Source organism: Neospora caninum, chromosome IX, assembly GCF_000208865.1.
Source record: "Neospora caninum Liverpool complete genome, chromosome IX".
Taxonomy (NCBI): domain Eukaryota; phylum Apicomplexa; class Conoidasida; order Eucoccidiorida; family Sarcocystidae; genus Neospora; species Neospora caninum.
Genome location: NC_018390.1, coordinates 2,698,977 through 2,718,090, shown reverse-complemented (window position 1 = coordinate 2,718,090; position 19,114 = coordinate 2,698,977). Strand labels below are relative to the sequence as shown.

The 19,114-nt window shown below is 52.1% G+C and overlaps 2 protein-coding genes across 2 annotated transcripts; one reads left to right on the top strand and one right to left on the bottom strand.

The window, feature by feature from the left end:
- Positions 1–555: 555 nt before the first annotated feature.
- On the top strand, positions 556–3,765 carry NCLIV_041720 (hypothetical protein; the record flags this gene model as incomplete). The annotated part of the gene is made up of 5 exons (XM_003881081.1): positions 556–594; positions 1,116–1,196; positions 1,628–1,907; positions 2,948–3,131; positions 3,561–3,765. The coding sequence occupies 5 exons, from the start codon at positions 556–558 to the stop codon at positions 3,763–3,765; spliced, it is 789 nt and encodes a 262-aa protein (XP_003881130.1).
- A 2,125-nt stretch (positions 3,766–5,890) lies between these two features.
- NCLIV_041710 (hypothetical protein) lies at positions 5,891–15,737 on the bottom strand (the record flags this gene model as incomplete). Its single annotated transcript, XM_003881080.1, has 19 exons — positions 5,891–5,942; positions 6,274–6,347; positions 6,887–6,954; positions 7,475–7,526; positions 8,075–8,182; positions 8,580–8,706; positions 9,021–9,181; positions 9,679–9,865; positions 10,118–10,196; positions 10,431–10,476; positions 10,927–10,986; positions 11,362–11,410; positions 11,754–11,988; positions 12,615–12,766; positions 12,857–12,981; positions 13,470–13,621; positions 14,114–14,161; positions 14,551–14,700; positions 15,365–15,737. 19 exons carry the CDS (start codon positions 15,735–15,737, stop codon positions 5,891–5,893), a joined length of 2,298 nt encoding a protein of 765 aa, XP_003881129.1.
- Between the last annotated feature and the right edge of the window lie 3,377 nt (positions 15,738–19,114).

Here is a 19,114-nt window from a genome sequence, read left to right as displayed (position 1 = left end):
GTGGACGCAAATCCAGAAAATCGGCTCTGCTAGCGTTAGCGAAAGGAAGGCCTTGTCTATATGCTCTAGCTGAATCGTGTTCAGTGATGCCGGCCTCAGACCAGGCAACGGTCTGTGTGTGTAGTGCCGTATAGAGCCACCGCGCCGACTGCAGAATTTTTTTCCACATTCTTTTCAGGGGCGGCTGTCCTCCTGTCGTTGGAAGCTCCACCAGCCGTGGAACGGCGCTCCGCGTCTGCGTAGTCTCCGCGTCACACGCCTGTTTCTGGTGTTTTTGGACGAGATACACAGCGGGCTGGGGTGTATGGCCTAGAAAAAGCACCGCGCTCTTTGATCCGTCTCGCCCCTCCGTTTTCCACATACGACAGTCGTCGCAGAATATCTCTCTTTTCCTTCGGATCCTAGGCAGTTGAGACGGTCACCTTCAACGGGGATGGGGCCCGACTCCGTGTCTAAGCGATTTAAGTGGATCTATATGCTGTAAAAAAATCACGTTTTTTTCACGCCGCCCCTCTCTGCCGGTACTCTAGGTCGGTGCCAGCCAGAGTCGGGAGGATGGGGATGCGAGGCAGTGGTAGCAGAGCATTCACTGCGGTAAACCAGTTGGAAAGCCGAGCTTGAATATCCCAGTCGAGGCCGGTCAACCAGGCAGCGGAACCACATTGATGAAGCCTTCCCCCCCCCCCCTCCTCCTCCAGAAAAAACAGTGGTTTTTGAATTTCATTTCCTGAGACCTGTTTCGTTTCCGCGTTTCGCCTCTCTCTCAGGGGGTATTACCGGCTGTTTCAGCGTACGCGTCGTTTCTCGAATCGGAGGAAAACGCATACCGCCGGCCCTCTCCCGTGATACTGCGAGTGGACGTTGGGGCGTGGCTGATGTGAGAGAGGTTCAGCTGCGGCGTCGAATCCTGTTTCCCCTTTTGAGTGTGTCTGTTTCCTGCCCGAGAAACAAGCGTTGTTTTGTCTAAATCACAAACGTGGCGAAGCCTGTCCTCTAGGGTTTTGTCGCAGTTCTGGCCGCCACGAGCCAACGGCGGGCGCGCGTTTTCACACCGAAGAACGACGGAAACGCAGTCACCCCTCTCGTCTTGCTCCGTGGATGCTCTGTACATTCAGCTTTCCTCCGGACTGATTGGCGGCGCCGACAAGGCACTCCGCGGAGCGACGGGCCTCGAAGGCATTCGGATCGGCGCAAATGTAAGGCGACGAGGGTGGAGCTTTCCGCTCGAGTGCTTGCCTTTACCACTCCGTAGTGGAGGCTTCTGCCGTCGCGCCGTATTTCTACTGTCAGAAAGGCAACACCAAGCACCCTCGAATTGTCGTCGGACAGGCGCCGCTGCGGCGATATGAGAGTCAGGCGTACTTGGGCTCGTGCTTCCTTCGCGCCCGTTGTCCTCCAGTCTGCTGTCTCCGCTGCTGTGTCTCCTTTCTGTCTCTTTCTGCCTGTCTCTTCTCCGTTCTCCTCTGTCTTTTTGTCTTCTTCGCGACCAGTCGTCCTGTGTCCCGGCCGCGCCGTACCCCGCGGGCTGTCGTCGAGTCTTGCCTTCCCCCGTTCTTCTTTTTCCTCGAGCGATTCGCCTCCGCAGTCCCTCACCCCGCACTCTGGTCGCTTGCTTTGGGCCGTTCAGATTCTCCACAAATGGGCGGAGGGCCTGGACACCCGCTTGCACTTTTCTGCAGATGCGGCGGCTGCTATGGGAGGAACGGATCTGTTGCGGTCGTCGCTGCCGTCGCTTGAAAACTCTCTGGAGTTGTGCACCGGCAAAAACGGGCCGCTCTCGCTTCTTTCGCGGCTCTGCCAGGCAGTTGAAATCACTGGAGAAGCCGTCAGCGACGGCGGTAGCAGACGCCTGAGGACTGTCGTGCGCTACGACCTCCCCTCAGGCAAGAGCCAAATCCTCTGCACAGGTGAGGGAACAGCCTGCGAAAGACCGACACACAGAGAAGGGAAAGAAGAGAGAGAAAAGAGAGAGAAAAGAGAGAGGAAAAGAGAGGAAAAGCTGAGAGGAGAGGGAGAAGACAGAGTCGGAGCGAGAGTGTGGGAAAGGCCAAGAGAAAACACATTGCTTGAGAAAGTGAGAAAGGAGGAGGATGGCGAACGCTTACTTATCCGTCGGAGAATGCCCCCGGAGTTGTCCTCCTAAGTTGCGGTGTCTCACGTCCCTTCCTACCGTGGCGTGCGAGTCAGTCTCCTCTGGCTCTCTTGTTTCCTCTCTTCTTTTTCCACACACTGGTTCTCTCCGTGGTTCGGCCTTGTCCTTAACCCTCTCCCTGGCACTCCATCACCCAGCTGCGCAAGGCAATCACGAGCTCCAAGCGCAGTTCTGTCCCCCGGACGAGACGACGCCTGCGGGAACCTCGATCGCGTCCTCTCACCTCTTACAGCGAGGAGAAAAATTTGTGCGCATCCGGCCTTCCCACGACTTCCAGAGTCGTAAGCAGTTCCGGGAGAGCGGGACCGTTTGCCCATCGGAGCCAGGGCGTAGTAGTAGTAGAGACGATGTATACAGAGAGGCACGCATGCAACGAGACACAGAGAGGCGTGGCACAGAGAAGACACTGCAAAGAGGCCGGCCGACACTGCGAGAGGTTCGGACGCTCCCCCCGACCAAAACACGCACATGCAGCTATTAAAAACGTGTGCATTCCTTCTACTGAATTCAGCCCACATATCTGTATGCACCTCTAGATATCTAGATATATACATTTATATACTCAGTTACATATATATATATATATATATATGTATATATATATATATATATGTATATATATATGTATATATATATATATATGTATATATATGCAGCTCTGTATTTGCACATATGCATGTGCATCCGGAGAAGGAAAAACGGCTGCGTGGTTGGTTGGAAATTGAAGGTGAGGGCGTTGCGTTCCGTTTGGGACGCCGGCCGTTCGTGTGCGTTTTCCTTTTCGGTGGACTGCAGAAACTTCGGAACTTCGCATCCAAGGCGGGAAAATTCCCCAAGAGAAAGACGACCAGTGGACAGAAGTCAGCGTGCATGTGGCTCGGCAGCATCGGACAAACTCCTGGGACACGGTCGTCGGAGTGAAACAACACTTTGACGGCGGCCGTGTGACGTTTGCTCCCTTTTTCCGTCTCAGAGACAGGTGAGGAAGTTGGGAGGCCGCGTCCCTCCGCGGGGTCTCTGGTTGGAGATCAGAGTGACAGGAGAAGGCAGAGGAACGGCGTCTTCGCCGATCGCTGTGAACGCCGCATCGCTCTCTTCGCCCTCTCTCAAAAAGGCTCTGTGCAGATAGCTACGCAGATATCTGTAGGCACGGGTGCTACACAGCCGTACTCTCGCCCAAACCTCTCTACATACGTACACGCAAGCTCTTCTGCATAACGCTCCATTCATACTCACATATATATATATATATATATATATATATATGCGTTTGTTGATGGGCATGTGCATTAAAAAGGTGGGCTGCGGCTCGTGACTAGAGACAGTCACGGCGGGGGGACACAGCCTGTACGTGAGGGTTGCGCGTGCTTCTTCCATTGGGGCTTGGCTGCGGCTCTTTTCTCTGCAGATCTCTACACTACGAGTACACACAAGCCCTCGCGAGTGGCGGAGTGTTGAAGGCGCACCTTCAGCCCTCGCAGTCTCTTCGGATCCAGTGGAGAGACCCGAGCGCCTCGGGCGGCGTCTGGCTCGCCCAGGCGGAGCTGCCGCTGCAGAAAGGGAAGAGCCTGCGAGAGGGAACTGTCGCCTTCAGGAGAGAGTGGACTTTCTAGAGTGTGCCGAAGGCGCGCACACGACGCGGAGGCAAAAGTAGTGCGCGATATCCAGCGGGTGCGGCAAGGTGTGGAGACCTCGGGCTGAAAACGCGAGGACAGAGACACCCGTCTCGCGACCAGCAGAGGGGCGCACTTTTAAGAATCCGATGAAAGATGACCACTGTGAGAATAAGCTGAAGCTACGCATACATACGTTTTCGCAAGCATACACTTCTGCTCAAACATACATATATACATGTATTCATTCATGTATGCAGACATATACATATGTACATATATATACATATACATATATATATCTATCTATATATGTATATATATATATATATATATATATATATGTATAGTGCAGACGTAGATGTACGTGAGTGGAGAAAATGCGCTTCGCGCATTGACAAAATATGCAGGCGACTCTGCACTGGAAAAGGAGAGAAAAGAGAGGAGACAAGGGGACGAGCAGGAGAAACGGAGGGAAGAAGGAGGTGGGACACGCCTGAGGATCTCCTGGTTTTTTCGTTCTGCATCGCAGTTTCCCAGGGAAGGTCTCGCCGAGTGTGCGAGTCGGCGCAGACAGTTAAAAAATAAGAAATCGCAAGAAAAGAGGCCAAAGTGTGGTACATTCAAAACACAGGTAGAGCGGGTGAATTCTCTCGATACGAGAAAGAAGGGGGCGTGACTGCGCATTTTCCCTCGCAGCTGATTCATTTAAAGACTCTGAACCTAGATTTGTACTCACAAAAACTGCTCACTTCATGTTCTGGATACCAAAGGTTCCCTCGTTTGCGTTCTGCTTATCCACAGTTCCTTTGCTGTCACCTCGTCTTTGCGCCCCCTTTGCACCTGAATTCTCTTTTCTTTTCCGGAGAAAAACTTCCTCTCTGCCAGGCAGAGCAGTGCTTTCTCTGGAGAAGAGCACGGTCACGCATTCACGCGCAGAGAACCAAGTTTTTTTTCCGACCGAACTGCGTATACACCAGGACTACGGATTTTAGAAAAAAGTGCTAGACTGCGAGTGTGCAGTGAAACAAAAAATACGCGAATTTATACCCATCCTCTTCCTTGTTTATCTGTATGTATTTATGTGGTCGCCTGTAAATGCTGGACTTCCAAACTGCGCTTTGTAACTTCAGTGGGTGATGGGACGGCGAGATGTAGGTATCTAGGTACCTATATACCTGTGTACATGTATATGAATATCCACGTATCCATCTATATCCACACCTATGTATATGTATATTCGCAACTCTCTTGAACATCTACTTACACTACACAGCATCTACGTTCACGCTCCTACAACACATACCATTGTATACGTATATATATATATATATATACATATATAAATACATAAGGGGCCTAGGAGGCAAATGAAGAAAATGTGTGCAAGGGGTAGCAAGGGACACCGGAAGGTTAGGGAAACTAGACAGCTTTGCTTCAGAAAAGAGTTCCCGGCATTCCTCGCAGATTCCCGAGTCAACAGTTTTCTGCCCACACGCCGAAGGGAAGAGAACCAGAACGCGTGTGAGGAAACGGTCAAACACTCTCGTTCCCGCATCCAGCTCATCAACAACACGGCGTAAAACGCCTGTTCGGTTGCTTTCGCTCCTCCGGAAAACGTAGTCACAAATGCAAATTGCGCACATTTTTATATGCGTTTTGATTCCAACAGAGCAAGCACATACATATATGTACATACATACACATACGCATATCTTTACACGAAGAAGACGGCGACCTGTCCGTCCTCGTTTCAGATCTGAGTGAAACTGTCAAAGTCGGCCGAGAGAACGAGAAGGAAGAACACTTTTTATGCACGCGGGACAATTCTGCTTAGCTGCGCTCCTCTTTTCTTATCTCAACGTCTCCGCTGCAATTGTCTTCTCGCACGTGCTTCTCTCATCAGTTTCATTTTCTGCGGTGTCGTTCGACTGTTGCAACTGGACCTCTCTCGCTTCACCGCGTCTTATTTCTCGTCTCTGTCTCTCTTTTTGCATTCACCGCTCTTCCGCGTCCACTCTCTCTTCGCCGCTTTCTGTGGCGTCCGCGGTCTGTGAACCTCTTCTCCCCCCTCGATCTTCCCTGCAGTTCTGTTTCTTTCATTCCACCTCCCGCGGGGTTTCTCTCAGTTCCGCCGATTCAAACCGAGCAGGACAAGCAGGCCGACCGCGCGGTAGCTGACGAAGAAGACGCGACAAGAGCCGAGAGCATGTGGAACGCGTCAGACCTCCAGGAAAAAAGACGACGCAGACGAGCAATCACCACACTCGCGAGGCAGACGGGGCGCCGCAAAGAAGAACAAGGCGACGGCGGCGAGAATAAGAGATGAACCACGGAGAGGCGAGAGAAGAGACACAGAGCCTAAACGAGTGGAGAGACACACAGCATAAAAGAGAGAAGAAAAGAGAGCACAACGGCAGGAGGAGTTCCCGGTGAAATACCTCAAAGAGAAGGAAGGCCGCTGAAGGAAGAGAGAACAGTCGCAAACGATTCGAGAGGAAGACTTACCCGACAAGCATGATGATCAGGTAGAGAGCATTTAGCCACATTTTGTCGCCGTCAAGGCAGTAGTACTGGAGGACCTACAGGCCGAAAAAGAATCGAGCAGAGACACGTCGCCGTCTGAAAAAAGGTCCCCTGGCACCGCACGAACACGCGACCCGCGAGATCGCGGAAGAGGCGAGCTGCGGAAAAGGGAACGAGGGGAGACAAGGGACGCAGGAAAAATGCACACCTCAGAAGAGACGCATCTGCGGAGAAGGACTGGAAAAAGGCTCTGAGGCACGGGAAGACACGACAGAGAAGGAAAAAGGAAAAGATCCCCGAAGAAAAAGAGAATTCGAGCACGGCCGGCTCGAGAGTGCCAGGGAAAGGCAAGTCTCTCATGACCCAGAAAATCGACCTGTTCAAATCGCTGTCACGCCGCAGAACGTGCAGAAGAAAAGAAGGTGCGACACAGGAGGAGCCACCACACGTTGGAAAAGAACCAAAGGCTATGGCTGAAGAGACGGACGGGCAAGACGGAGACAGAAGCCAGCCACGAGCAACCAGGAAACGAAGGAGGAGAAGAAAAAAGTTGGCAGCAAATAGATTTGTTCAGAGAACACCGACGAAAGGTTACCTCGGCTCCGGAATTGTAGCAGGACGGCGGATGCATGTCGGCGGGGCACGGTTCGAGCAGGACGTCTTCTGCAAAGAGAAAGCACGAAAAGAAGACAAACCGTTTCGCATGACAAAAAGAAGGAAAGAGCACGGATCGCTCGGCTTTGGTTGCATGCGCAGGGTTTAGGAACTCACAAGGCCAACCGACAGCACCGAAGGGGAAGGAAGAAACAAGAATGGAAGGAAAACAAGAGAACTCGCTACGTTTCGTGCCGAAGAGGCTTTCTACACCCTAAAAAACGGGGAATTCACGCCGCTCAAAACTACAGAAATATGTCCCTGTTCAGTCTGCCTTCTGACTCGCTCAATTCTGCAACGTGGCTTGTGTCTATCCAACGAAGAAATCTCTACATGCAAACCGCCACACACATTTCTATCTGTATGTACTCGAATAAAGCTATATACATACATATATAAATATATGCGTACGTGTATTGAGTAATAGAGATACAGACAGACAGCTAGCCAGGAACGAGGGCGCATTGCTTTCTGGCCCATGCACACGCGCGGCCTCGAAGGATATGTGTGCAGTCTCAGCCATACGTACCCCAGACGGCGTGCATGATGCCGGAGAAAGCCCACCGGAATGGAGAGAGGTACTGGAGAGGAGATAGCAGAGACGGGAAGAAGTCGAAAGGCAGAGAGACAGAGCCACAGGAAGGAGACAGTTACACGGTGAGACATGCATTCCTGTACAAGTATTTATGCATGTGTATATATATGAAATGCGTGTGGATAAACATACATGTGTTTGTGGAGAGGGTGAGCTGAGCTAAATGGAGAGAGAGCGAGATACAAGTGCACGAGCACGACGAGAGGCGAAGGGCCAGATGCAGTCTCTCCTCTCTGTCTCTCTCTGCTTCGGCCTACGACGAGACGTGCATGTGCGTATCAATCGTTTCTCGGCATGCGGCAAAGAAAGCAAGGACTCAGAGAGAGGCAGTGAGAGAGCGCCGAGAGAGGAAGAGAGTAATGACAGATGAAAAAACAGCTGACAGAGGAAAGAATGACTGAGGAGAGAGATAAGGAGAGAGGAAAGAGAGAGACTGAGGAGAGAGGAAAGAGAGAGACTGAGGAGAGAGGAAAAAGAGAGACTGAGGAGAGAGGAAAACAGAGCAATGAAAGGGGGAAAAAGCTGCAGACGGACCGGCACCCAGATCCAGAATTTGGGAAGCGAGTCGAGGATGATCATGAATCCAGCAACGAGGATGAGCGGCATCGTCAGGAGGGGCATAACTGCGAGCGCAACGTCCAGCTGCAGAAAAACAGGCAAAGTGCACGAAGCCAAAACGGGTCCCCTGCGGATCCTCGAAAGACACCGGGGAGCAACACAGAACACGAGCTGGGGCAAGGAGACGCCTGACACCGGTCGGTTCTCGGTGCGAACAGGGGCGGTGAGAAAGCAGAGAAAACGAAAGAAAAACGCGCGTCAGGGAACCGCGAGAAAAGCGGGCGAGTTGGGAGAAGCCCGAGAAGACCGGCGGCGCACAGAGTCCCCGCTGGGAGGTCGAGCAAGACGAGAAAGCTCGAGGAAGCAGGCGCGCCGTCGCCGAGAGGCTCTCACACACACACACACAGGCACGGACGGCGGAGTTGGTTTGGGGAGAAATGATGGCAAGGAGTTGGTGAAGCGAGGGCGAGGCGAGACTTACATCTGGACTCATGCACGAGATCATGTAGCCCATCGAGATGGACGCATTCGTTTGCAGGAAAATGAAGCCGAGGCCCCATAGCCACCGCACGGCTGACGCGTTGAGGTTCATCATGTTCCACGCGATGCTGCACGCACACAGTCAGAGTCGCGGAAACCCGTTCGACGCGAACCACCCTACGAAAGATCGCCCGACCGTAAACACGGAACGCTGAAGTGCAAAGGCGTCGAAACAGAGAAGGACGGAGAGAAGAAAGAGACAAGAGAAAGGAATGAGAGGAGCGAGATGCAGTTGCCCAGACGCAAAAGAGAGAGTCCTGCGCGCCGAACAACGTTTCCGTCCTGGCGAGACGGTCTGTGCACCAAAACGGAAACCAGAGGCGAGAGCGCGCGTGCGAATGGAGAGGAGCTGAAGACAGCGTCTGCCGCTGTGTCGCCATACGTGAAGAAGACGACCGGATTGAAGACTTGGAAACCGATGTCGGCGAACGTCTTCGCGAAGAAGTAGGGAACCAGGCTGTACGTCCCCGCCCGGTACTCCCGGATGGCCACAACTTTGTCGCTCGTGAAGGTTTGCAGGACGGCGACAAGACCTGTCATACCCTGGAAAAGGAAAGCGGAGAGCGCCGAAGTCGATCCGAACGCGAAGCAAACCACCAGGACGACACTCGCGCGGCCAGACACGCCGAGAGAGAACGCGGGAGACACCCGAGAAAGACAGAAAGAGACCAAGAGATGGAAAAATATCAGGCCAGACTTCCCAAGGTGAATGGATTCCTCGAAGGAGACGCAGACGAAAAGAGAAGGCGTTTCTTTGGCCTCCCAGACAGATATCCAACCAGCAAAGAAAGGCTGTCAGCGAGAAATCGCGTCTCTCCCTTCACCCCCTCGACGGTGTCTCTCTTCTCTCTCCTCCCGCGCTTCTGCTGTCTCCTCTGCTCCCGCTGGACTCTCCTGTTTCACACGCCCCACTTGCACGCGAGGCCTTGCGGAGACAAGCAGCGAAGCAGCAGGCGTCTCTCGAACCGCGCGCGTCTTTTCACCGATGCTTTTCTTTGCATTCGCTGTGCGTCTTTTCCCCCGCTCGCCCGAGGGTGTACCTGATTGAGGTTGATGAAGTTTACAGCTCCGTTTTTGGAGATGGCATCGCCTTTGCGAAGACGAAAGAAAATGAAGCCGAGCAGCAGCGCGGAGATGACCGTCTGACCGATGCGAGCTTGCAGAATCTGCGGATTCCTTTTGTTCGCGAGCGAACAGCGGTGGAGAAGAACTCGAAACTGAGTCCCCCTGGAAATCGCGAAAAGACGACACGCATGTTGCAGGCCTCACTCGCGTTCTCTGATTTCAGCCTGCGCCTTCGTTTACAGCTCGCGCGTGTGTGCGTTTTTGCGCTCCGTCCCGATCGACTGCACTTTCTGAGGCGTTTTCGCAAGACGCGCGAATCCTCCGCTCTTTTCGCGGGAAAACGCGCTCAACTCTCTGTCGGCCCCACCGCGAAACGTTTCCCAGGTTTCTCTTTTCGCCGCTCTCCGCGCTTACCAGCTGGCGTGGCTCCGAACGGAAAGCTCCGCTTTCTTAAGACTCGTTTCCTCAGTCGCCCCCGACGCCTCGGTGGCGTCTGCATGCAGTCAGAAGAGGCCGGGGGGAGAGAGCGGAGAGAAAGCAACCGTGGAGAGGCAACAGAAGAGCGGAGAGACGCTGCGACGCATTCGGCGAAACTCGGGCGAGCGCGGCGGCGGAAAGTGAACAGAGACGAGATGTCGAACGGAGACATCTCGCACATGCGCGTCGATCGCGAAAACTCCTTTCGCACTGAGAAACTGGTGAGACTCGAGGCCGCATTCACCCCTACCTCTACGCAGAGCCAACCGCATCCTCTCGCTTTTAACGCAGCCGAGCTGCGCACAACACGGAGAAAGGAGGCGATGAAAGAGAGATGAATAGAACGCCTCAGGAAGAGACAAACACTCCGAGATGGGACACGAAAAGACACACACAAGGCTACCGGCCGCAGCGTTCTCCCGTCTTTGGCCTCTTTGCAATTCCAGATGGAGAAAAAAAGAGAGCGGAAGTTTTTCATGTGTTTGCCGACCATGGCTGACTGGCTGCTAGCCGCTCCATATATATATATATATATATATATATATGTTATGCATATATCTTGACAGGTCCAATGCAAGAAAGGAATGCCTTTTTCTTGAGTTTGCATATACAGATGCATATTTGGAGAGATAGAACGAGACGAATAGAGGAAGAGAGGAAAGACGCTGGATGGTGTATCGGAGTTTCTAAATGTGGGCAGAGAGACTTGTGTGCGAAGCCAGCGTCCGGCCTGGCAGGTCGCCTACCTTGTCGGCGAGTCCCTTTGATTGGAGTCTCATCAAATACTGTTCTCGCAGGGAGTCGTGCTGGACGCAGAGCGAACGCAGAAAAACAGAAATCGCCTTCTAGAGACAGACGCCCACACCCGTACAAACTATATGTATATATATATATATATATATGTGGATACATTATAGGCTCGGCAGGTAGAGGCAGTATCGATACATATATATATATATATATATATATATGAATATGTTTATAGATGGATACAGGAGATGGTTAGTGCGTGAAAATGCGTTTCTTGTTGCCGTATCGGTGCTCTTTTGCCTCTCAACGGCGTGGGATATAGCTGGTTCGTCCAGGAGCCGACCCAGAGATCTGCAGTCTGCTTGTCTCGTGTGAAAGAGTCAGGGAAGAGGAAGCGTCGAGCGCGTGGCCGAGTCAGCTTTCGTCCCTACCCAGTCGCGCATGAAGGGACGGCCCGTTTGAGTCCACGCCGTCTCCATCCTGCGAAAGAAAGGGAGGAAGCGAAGCGCCATGCGGACGCGTATCGAGTCGAGCAGAAGAGAGCACCGCAGATGGAGACAACGAAAGGCCGAGGCGCAAGGAGGAAAGGAGGAAGGGGATCGGGCATCAGGGAGAAGTTCGAGACAGAGATCGCACGCGCGCTGCGGGCTCCTTTTCGCTCCGCGTCCTATCTCATTCTCTCTCTGCGACACCACGCGGTGCACGCAGCGTCCCCTCTTTCGAGAGACAACGGATCTCTCCGGCGCATTCACCTTTTCCCCTCTGCGTCAGTCCTGTGCCTCGTGTCTTGCCCGGCCGACTCTTCTCTCGCGCTATGCCTTACTCTTGGGCAAGGTCCAGCGTTGCATCTGCGCCTTCGCTGGACGAGAGAATGTCGATGATAAAATCGGCGACGCTTGTGTAGGGCGGAATCGACTTGCCCACGCGAGAGAGATACACCGGAAGGGCGAGGCGGTCGCCGGAGAAGATCACGCGGCCTTCCGCCAGCAGAATAACTTTGTTGAACTTCTCAAAGACCGTAGTGCTCGGCTGGTGGATCGTGCAGATGATCGAGCGGCCTAGGGGAACCGCGCGCATGCAGAAAAAAGAGTGGAAACACGCAAACACTTCCACAGCTCGCCATCTCCGAGCCATCCACACGTATCTCTAGGTAGATGTGTTTCTCTCTAGGTAAGCTCGTCTGTCGACTCTCTTCTCGAGTGTTTATCCATCTGCATAGATAGAAATTTACACGTATCCATTTGAATGAGAGCGGGGACAACGCGATGCCAGTTGGGATTCGCAGCTGTGCGTGCTGGGACGGAGACCGATGCGGAAGGGAACGAATCGGGTCACTTGGCAAACAAACAAACTGAATTTAAGACTGTGGAGCCTTCGCTTCGTCCGCAGAGGGAAAATGTGAGGGAGAGAGGTCGACAAAAAGCTCAAGTCCAGAAAGGCGAGACGAGGTTGAGAAGAGGGGAGCGGTGGCGGGCCAGGAGGCGGTGAGGGGAAAGAAACGGAGACACAGCAGGGAAGCAGAGAAGACTCGAGTTCAGAGAAGAGGAGGGGAAGGCATTCGCTCAAAACACGGAACCTACAGACAGACGACCAAACGAAACGGAGACTTTACGAGCCTATGTGAGACGCCACCGGCCCTGTCTCTCCCCCTGTCGCTTCTCCCTCGTGTCGAGTTTTCTGTTACCGTTTTGCGCGAGACACTCAAAGACGTTTATGACTGCTTCGGCCATAAACGAGTCGAGACCAGTCGTAGGCTCGTCGGCGAAAATAATTGACGGATTTGTCACAATCTCTGACGCAACGCTCAGGCGCTTCTTCTCGCCGCCGCTGATGCCTCTGAAAAAAAGATAAGAGAAAGTGAAAAGCACGTTTGCTTCTCGGTGTGCCGGCGAAGCAACGAGAGTGCCTTTTCTTGCGCTCGCGTACCTTCGAGCCCCCATCTGAAGATTGCCGATGCATGCATTCGCCGCCTTCGAGAGACCAAAGGCGACCAGCAGGCGATCGACGAGAGCCTCGCGCTCCGCCAACTTCAAGTTTGTTCGGAGTCGAACCTAAGAAGCGGAGAGAGGCAAAAAGACGGGAGTGGCGAATTTACCCTCCTCAGTTCGACCGCGCTGCGACTCCTTAGAGACCAAGAGGCCCTCGCACACACACTCATTCGCTCCACGCAAAAATCCACTACACATGCATATACATATATACATATATATACATATATATATGTATATGTATATATCTATGTAAAACAGACGAGCACATGTCAATAAGTATGAATGTGAACTCAGTTATGTATATTCGGAGGAGCGCTCGATCTCTATTATACATAATTTCTATTGCATGAACACTTCTCGTGACAAGGCAGCAGTCTGGCCAAGTCCACTGCGGCTTTCTCCGGTGAAACGCATTCGCCTCAAAGACATGACCTGTAACGGCAGTCAGGCACGGTAAAATGTATCCGCCAGAGAACCGCATCTGTTTTCACATGCATGCATATATATCTATATATATCGCTGTAAATATTTCTAGCTGTCTGCCTCACCATGCACTGGAGATGTTCCCGAACAGTGACGAATCCGTTAAAGAGATCTTCTTGCTGAATGAAGCACGAAACTTTCTTTGCCTCCTTCAACTCCAGTTGGGCGCCTCCGTACTTTACCACTCCCGATGTCTCCCGCACGTGCCGGCTCAAAACTGAACAAATGCATGCGCGCACGGACGCGTACGTACATCCATGCATATATAAGTATACATGCACGTATGAGGAAGAAAATCAGGAAGCACATACACGAGACTCAAAACGAAAGACTCCAACTACGTATATAATGACATGTGTGTCGACACCTCTGTTTTTAGACTTGGGTGTCTGAAAAATATGTGTCAATTTACAAGCATAGATATATGGATATGTCTGGACACGATTTAGAGCGAGGTTAATGAGAAACGCACAACTGCATGTGCAGGTGCACGAACGAAGCAAAAGATAAATATCCGGTGGAGACAGAGAGACAAAAGAACTTTGAGAGAGGCAGAGAGGCAAACAGTCCTCGTACTCTTCAGCATATCCATACAGTGGGCCATTGCAGCTACCACGAGCACGTACAGACCTTGGCGGCGAAAAAAAAACACGGAAGATACTTCTCTCGGATCCTTCCTCTGACAGGCAGTTCCCCACAACTTCCTTACTGTTCAACAACGTCGACTTTCCCGCTCCACTCGCACCCATCAACGCGACTGCGAGACAAAAGGCGGTAAGAGAAACAGAGAGAACAAGAGAGATCAAGAAAGAGAGACAGAGAACAGAGAGAGATTAAGAGAAAAGTAATTAAGAGAAATTAAGAGCGAGTTCAAGAAAGACAGAAAGAGACCATGAGTGATCAAGGGAGAGAGAAAGAGGATCAGAGGACGGGAACAAGAGAGGTAGAATGAGGGAGAGAGGGATTGAGCGAGAAAGCGGAGGAGTGAGCCGAGAGAGAAGAAGAACGAGAGTTCATGAGAGAAGAAGAGAGAAACAGAAAGTCTTCGGTCCTCATTTGATCGGTGTGTCCGCGAGGAATTTCGTATGTCCCGTTGAGGAGGTTGGTCCTCAGAGAGACAACAGAATAAGCTGTTTTTCTCCTCACCCATATCGCCGGGAAGAACTTCTCCGCTCACGCCGCACAAGATTCTTTTCAGCGGGGCCTTTTGCATGAGAGCGTCGACGAAGTTAAGAATGTCGCAAAAGGGAGGAAGTCCAAGAATTCCTGTGCGCCGTTTCCGCACACGTGCTTCAACTGAAGAGCGACAAAGAGCCGGAACACATGGGGAGAAAAAGCGATGGAAAGGAAGAGTGGAAGACGGAAGGACACCAAGGAGAGGGACAGAGCCATCGAGAGAGGGAGAAGTAGAGAGAAACCCAGAAGGCAAGGGAACAGAGCGTGAGCGAGGTATCGGCAAGCTAACGAAGGTCGAGAAATGGGGATGATCATTCAAGAGGGAAAGAGGGGTAGCCATATTGATAGAGCGATGCTGATGAATGAGAGAAGGGAACACGGAGAAAAAACGACGGTAGAACGCGAGAGCGATTTTTATCCCCCAAAATCGAACCTTTCCTTTTTCCTCTTTCCTGTCCGGTTTTCGTGACAAGGCACTTCCTACATCCAAATGTGCTTCCCGTACATCCACCCTTAGAATCGCTGGGCGACCTACAGGTGTATCTTGCATTCTATGCACACCTACACAACCATATCCAGATTAGCACTTTTGAACCCTTCCTCGCAGATACATTTGTGGGAAGTAGACTCTGAAAGCCTCTTCCTGTTTTCGTCCTCTCTGCGTTTTTTTTCATCCCCTCGCGATGATCCTTTGAACCGCATCTCTACGAGTCTGTGGCGCCTCCCTCTTCAGGCAAAGAGAGGAGCTTCTACGCTCTCAGTGCTCTTTTTCCCTGTCACGTACAGTTGATATCTGTCCAGGAAACTCCCATCTCGCGGCAAGGGGAAAGAGACTTGGCAGCCTCCGGGGGTGGGTGTTCACCACACACTTGATTCTCAAACGCGTCGCCTGGGGCGTCACCTCTGCTCGTTCCCTCCATCTTTCCTTCTGCCGGCGCAGAGGTCTTCACTGCCTCCTGATCCGCAGCGCTGCCCAAGCGGCCCATTTCGACGGTCTCCACACCTGGCCGCGCCTGCGAGGCTTCGTTGCTTTCCTTCCCCTCTCCATCGCACGCGTGCTTCGCCACAGAGGACAGTTTCTGGGCGTCTGCACTGCTCGGCGCATGCGCATTCCCAACGGAGACAGCGGGGTCAACAGAAGGCTCCGCTTCCGCCATCGAAGAGGGAAAGAGAGAAGAAGCAAACGGGAAAAGGTGAGTTGCCGGTGCGATGGAAGACCTCAGAGGAAACGAACAGCACTCAAAAAAACGAACACAAAACACGCAGAAAAAGATCGAACCGAAAACGGGGAAAGGCGACACAAACTTAATGCGAGACCTCGCGCATTCATGTATATCTATCTATCTATATATGTAAATATACGCGTATGCACATATCTACATATATTTATGTCGGTGTCGATGTAGATACAGGAATGTGAGTGCATATAGGGGTGAGAATGTAAGAGAATGCGCTAGATGTCGGCTCCAGCGCGCTTTTTAGGCGACACAGCTGGTTCCGCTGGGAGGAGATTGGCCTGGCTCCATGGAGGCCTCTGCGCACATTTCCACTCAAAACAGCAGGGGAAAGTGAAAGGACGAGGGAGAGAGAACGCGAGGAAACCGGAGAAAACGGGAACTCTGTCGCGAAACCGCTGCCAGGGGCGGTGCGTTTGGCACGCGTCTTCAGGAGAAAAAGAGGCCGTTGCCTCGCGCGGGCGAAACCACGGTCGATATTCTGCAGGGCGAAGAGAAAGGAAAGAGCAGAGAAGAGAAGGCGAACGGAAGAAGGAACCTCGGAGAGAGATGCGCACGAAGAGGAAAAGCGTCTTCTCTTCTCCGATGGCGGTGTCTTACCAGCCAGAGAGAGGTACAGGCGGAGGCATGCACTCGATTCACACACGCGCGGAAAGGACCGGAAGCCCGCCAACCAAGGAAACGGAGGGAAAACGATTATCTTTCTTTGCGACTTGAGAAAGACTGCGCACACCTTCGGCTGTTTCCCGACGTTTTCTCGTGGCCTTTGCGCGGCGATCTCTTTTCGGCACTACACCCCGTCGCGGAGTCGCCCCTAGAGATGGTCAAGACAATGCAGGCGCCTGAGCACAGAGACGAGGCAAATGATCGTTTTCACTAGGAAATGCCGGCTGCTAGAGAGGCAAACACAGAGGACGCATGCGAGACGTCTAGATTCCGTTGAGGACGTCTATCTTTCGCTGATGCGGAAGCCAAGGGAAACAGGGACGGATGCGCGAAAAAACGCGGAGAAGTCGGCCCAACGCGCGTGTTTCGTACCGCGAGCGAACCGGATAGAAGACAAGACGAGAGACAAAACATCAACTGCTGGTCTGTTTCGACTTCTCTTTCCGAGTTTCTCTTCCTGAGTTTCTCTTTCCGAGTTTCTCTTCCCTCGCTCCCCCTCTTGCGCCTGTTTCTGTCTCCTGTTGAAGATCGACGGGGCGATAAAACTCGGACGAAGCGCTTCCCTAATCCCGCCGCGTTCTTGACGGACTTTTCGTCTCTCTCTCAGCTTTCGCTAGTCTAAATAGGAAGATACAGACAGCGAATTGAAAAGACTCTCCAGACGACTTGCCCTCCCGCTGCCCCGGAAGCCGAGCGACGATTTGTAGAGACACGAAACCGAACTCCTAGGTCTCCTCGTTCTCCCTAGGTATCTCTCTATCTTCCTCTACCTCTATTCATGTATATGTATATATATCTGGACATGTATAGAGAGACATCTCTATCTCTAGACACATGATCGTCCCCATCTCTTCCTCACTTTATCTTCTTTATCTCCACATGTGTGTATGTCGCTGAATAGATACATATCTCCATCTTGCGCCCTGTCTCGTGTTCTGTGGAATACGCTAAGACGAGCTGCCAAAGGCCATTCTCGTTCTTGTTCGCAAACTCATTTTCCCTCCCCGTCTCCAATCGCCTTATTCCAGCTACACGATGTATTCTGTCAATTTAACGACGGCGTTTGACAGCAGAGCATCTGACAGCCATGGCAGCCGCGCAACGTCTCTTGCAATGAAATGCTCATGGGCTTGGTTCACAGAGGAAAAGAGCGGAACTGGTTTCTCTGCTTCGCTCGAAAAAAGATGGTCTCAAAAATGGCTTCAGAGCATGCGAGGCACGAGGTAGAACACCTCACACCGTTTTGAAAGTGTCCGCCTGCTGCGAAAGCGGGGCACATGAAACGGTGAGAATCAATCAAACGAGGAAGTTTCTTCTTCCCCAGAGTCACACCTGAAGACAAGAGAAAACCCGTCCGAGAGCAGCAGTCGCCATCACGAAGCGATACGACAAGTCAGGGGGTTCAGTAGACCGCGACGGAGCGTCCGGTTTCGGTATCTATCCACATTTCTATTCATGATGTGACGTAGGGGATCGGTCTGGCTATGAACTTTGGTGCTTCGGAATGTCGCCAGCTTCATCAGAAACCCCACTGCCTCTCTTTGGCAGAACGAGATGAAGATTCTCTTTGCCCTTCATGATTACGAGCTTTTGAATCGACTTCTCTGCGGCACTTGACCACGAGGACGCCAGCTGCAGCGAGACTTCGCAGTCTACTGTACCAGCGGTTTCTTCGGACGAGATGCATCTCCCTGCCGTGGAACAGGAAGTTTGGATGCAGACACGCATTGTTGGTGAAGTTCAATTGCTTCTCTAGCAGCTCTCGCAACTGTTGCCTTTGTGGCAGAAATTCCATCTTCCAATGAAACTACACGTTAAAATGAGCGCATGTACAGTAAAAGATGAAACTGGAGATGCATCATCTCTCACGGTCGTTGCCCGTACGGTTTTGCAGGCACACGCGAGGAAAACGTCCTTTCTTTTGCACGGCTTCTTTTGCAAGCGCCTGCAGTGGGTTCCCCTCGAACATCGTCGAACCACCCTTAGGCGTAGGACCAAATCCGCCTTGATAATAGGTGTACACATTTACGTGCGAATGCCCACGAATACAGATATTTACGTGTATCTCGATACATACAAATCTATATATATATATATATGTATATATATGGATCACTGCATCTCCTTATGAATATATATATATATATATATATATATATGTTAATACGTGCACATCTATGTGTATGCGTCGTGTCAAGGTCAGTATGTGCGTCTATGGATATTGCAAAGAGCCACAGGTCTTGGACTATTCCCGTGAGGCACAATGTGCACCTATAGCATGAATCACTGCCTCTGTGGATCAGTCTTTGTGTCGGTTTTGCTCGGTTTACAACGCGGCTGTTTCCAATCCGACGACGGCGAGACCGCTGGAGCCGTGTTTTGGAGGCTCACACGGGGTTTCGCCTACTGAAGAAATCTGAGTTTCGGGAGGTCTTGCGAGAACACTTACGCGAATGACATTCCCGACTTTTTCGTGACCCATGCGGCTGCCGCTCGTCATGGCGCGCATGCGAGGAAATCCTGCGTTGCTTCACTCTTCCGCACGATTCCGACAACACGCGCTGCGGCGACGACGAAGAGGCACATGCTGCGTCTGTTCCGAAAAACTTGACGCTGCTCGCCTCAACCCACAA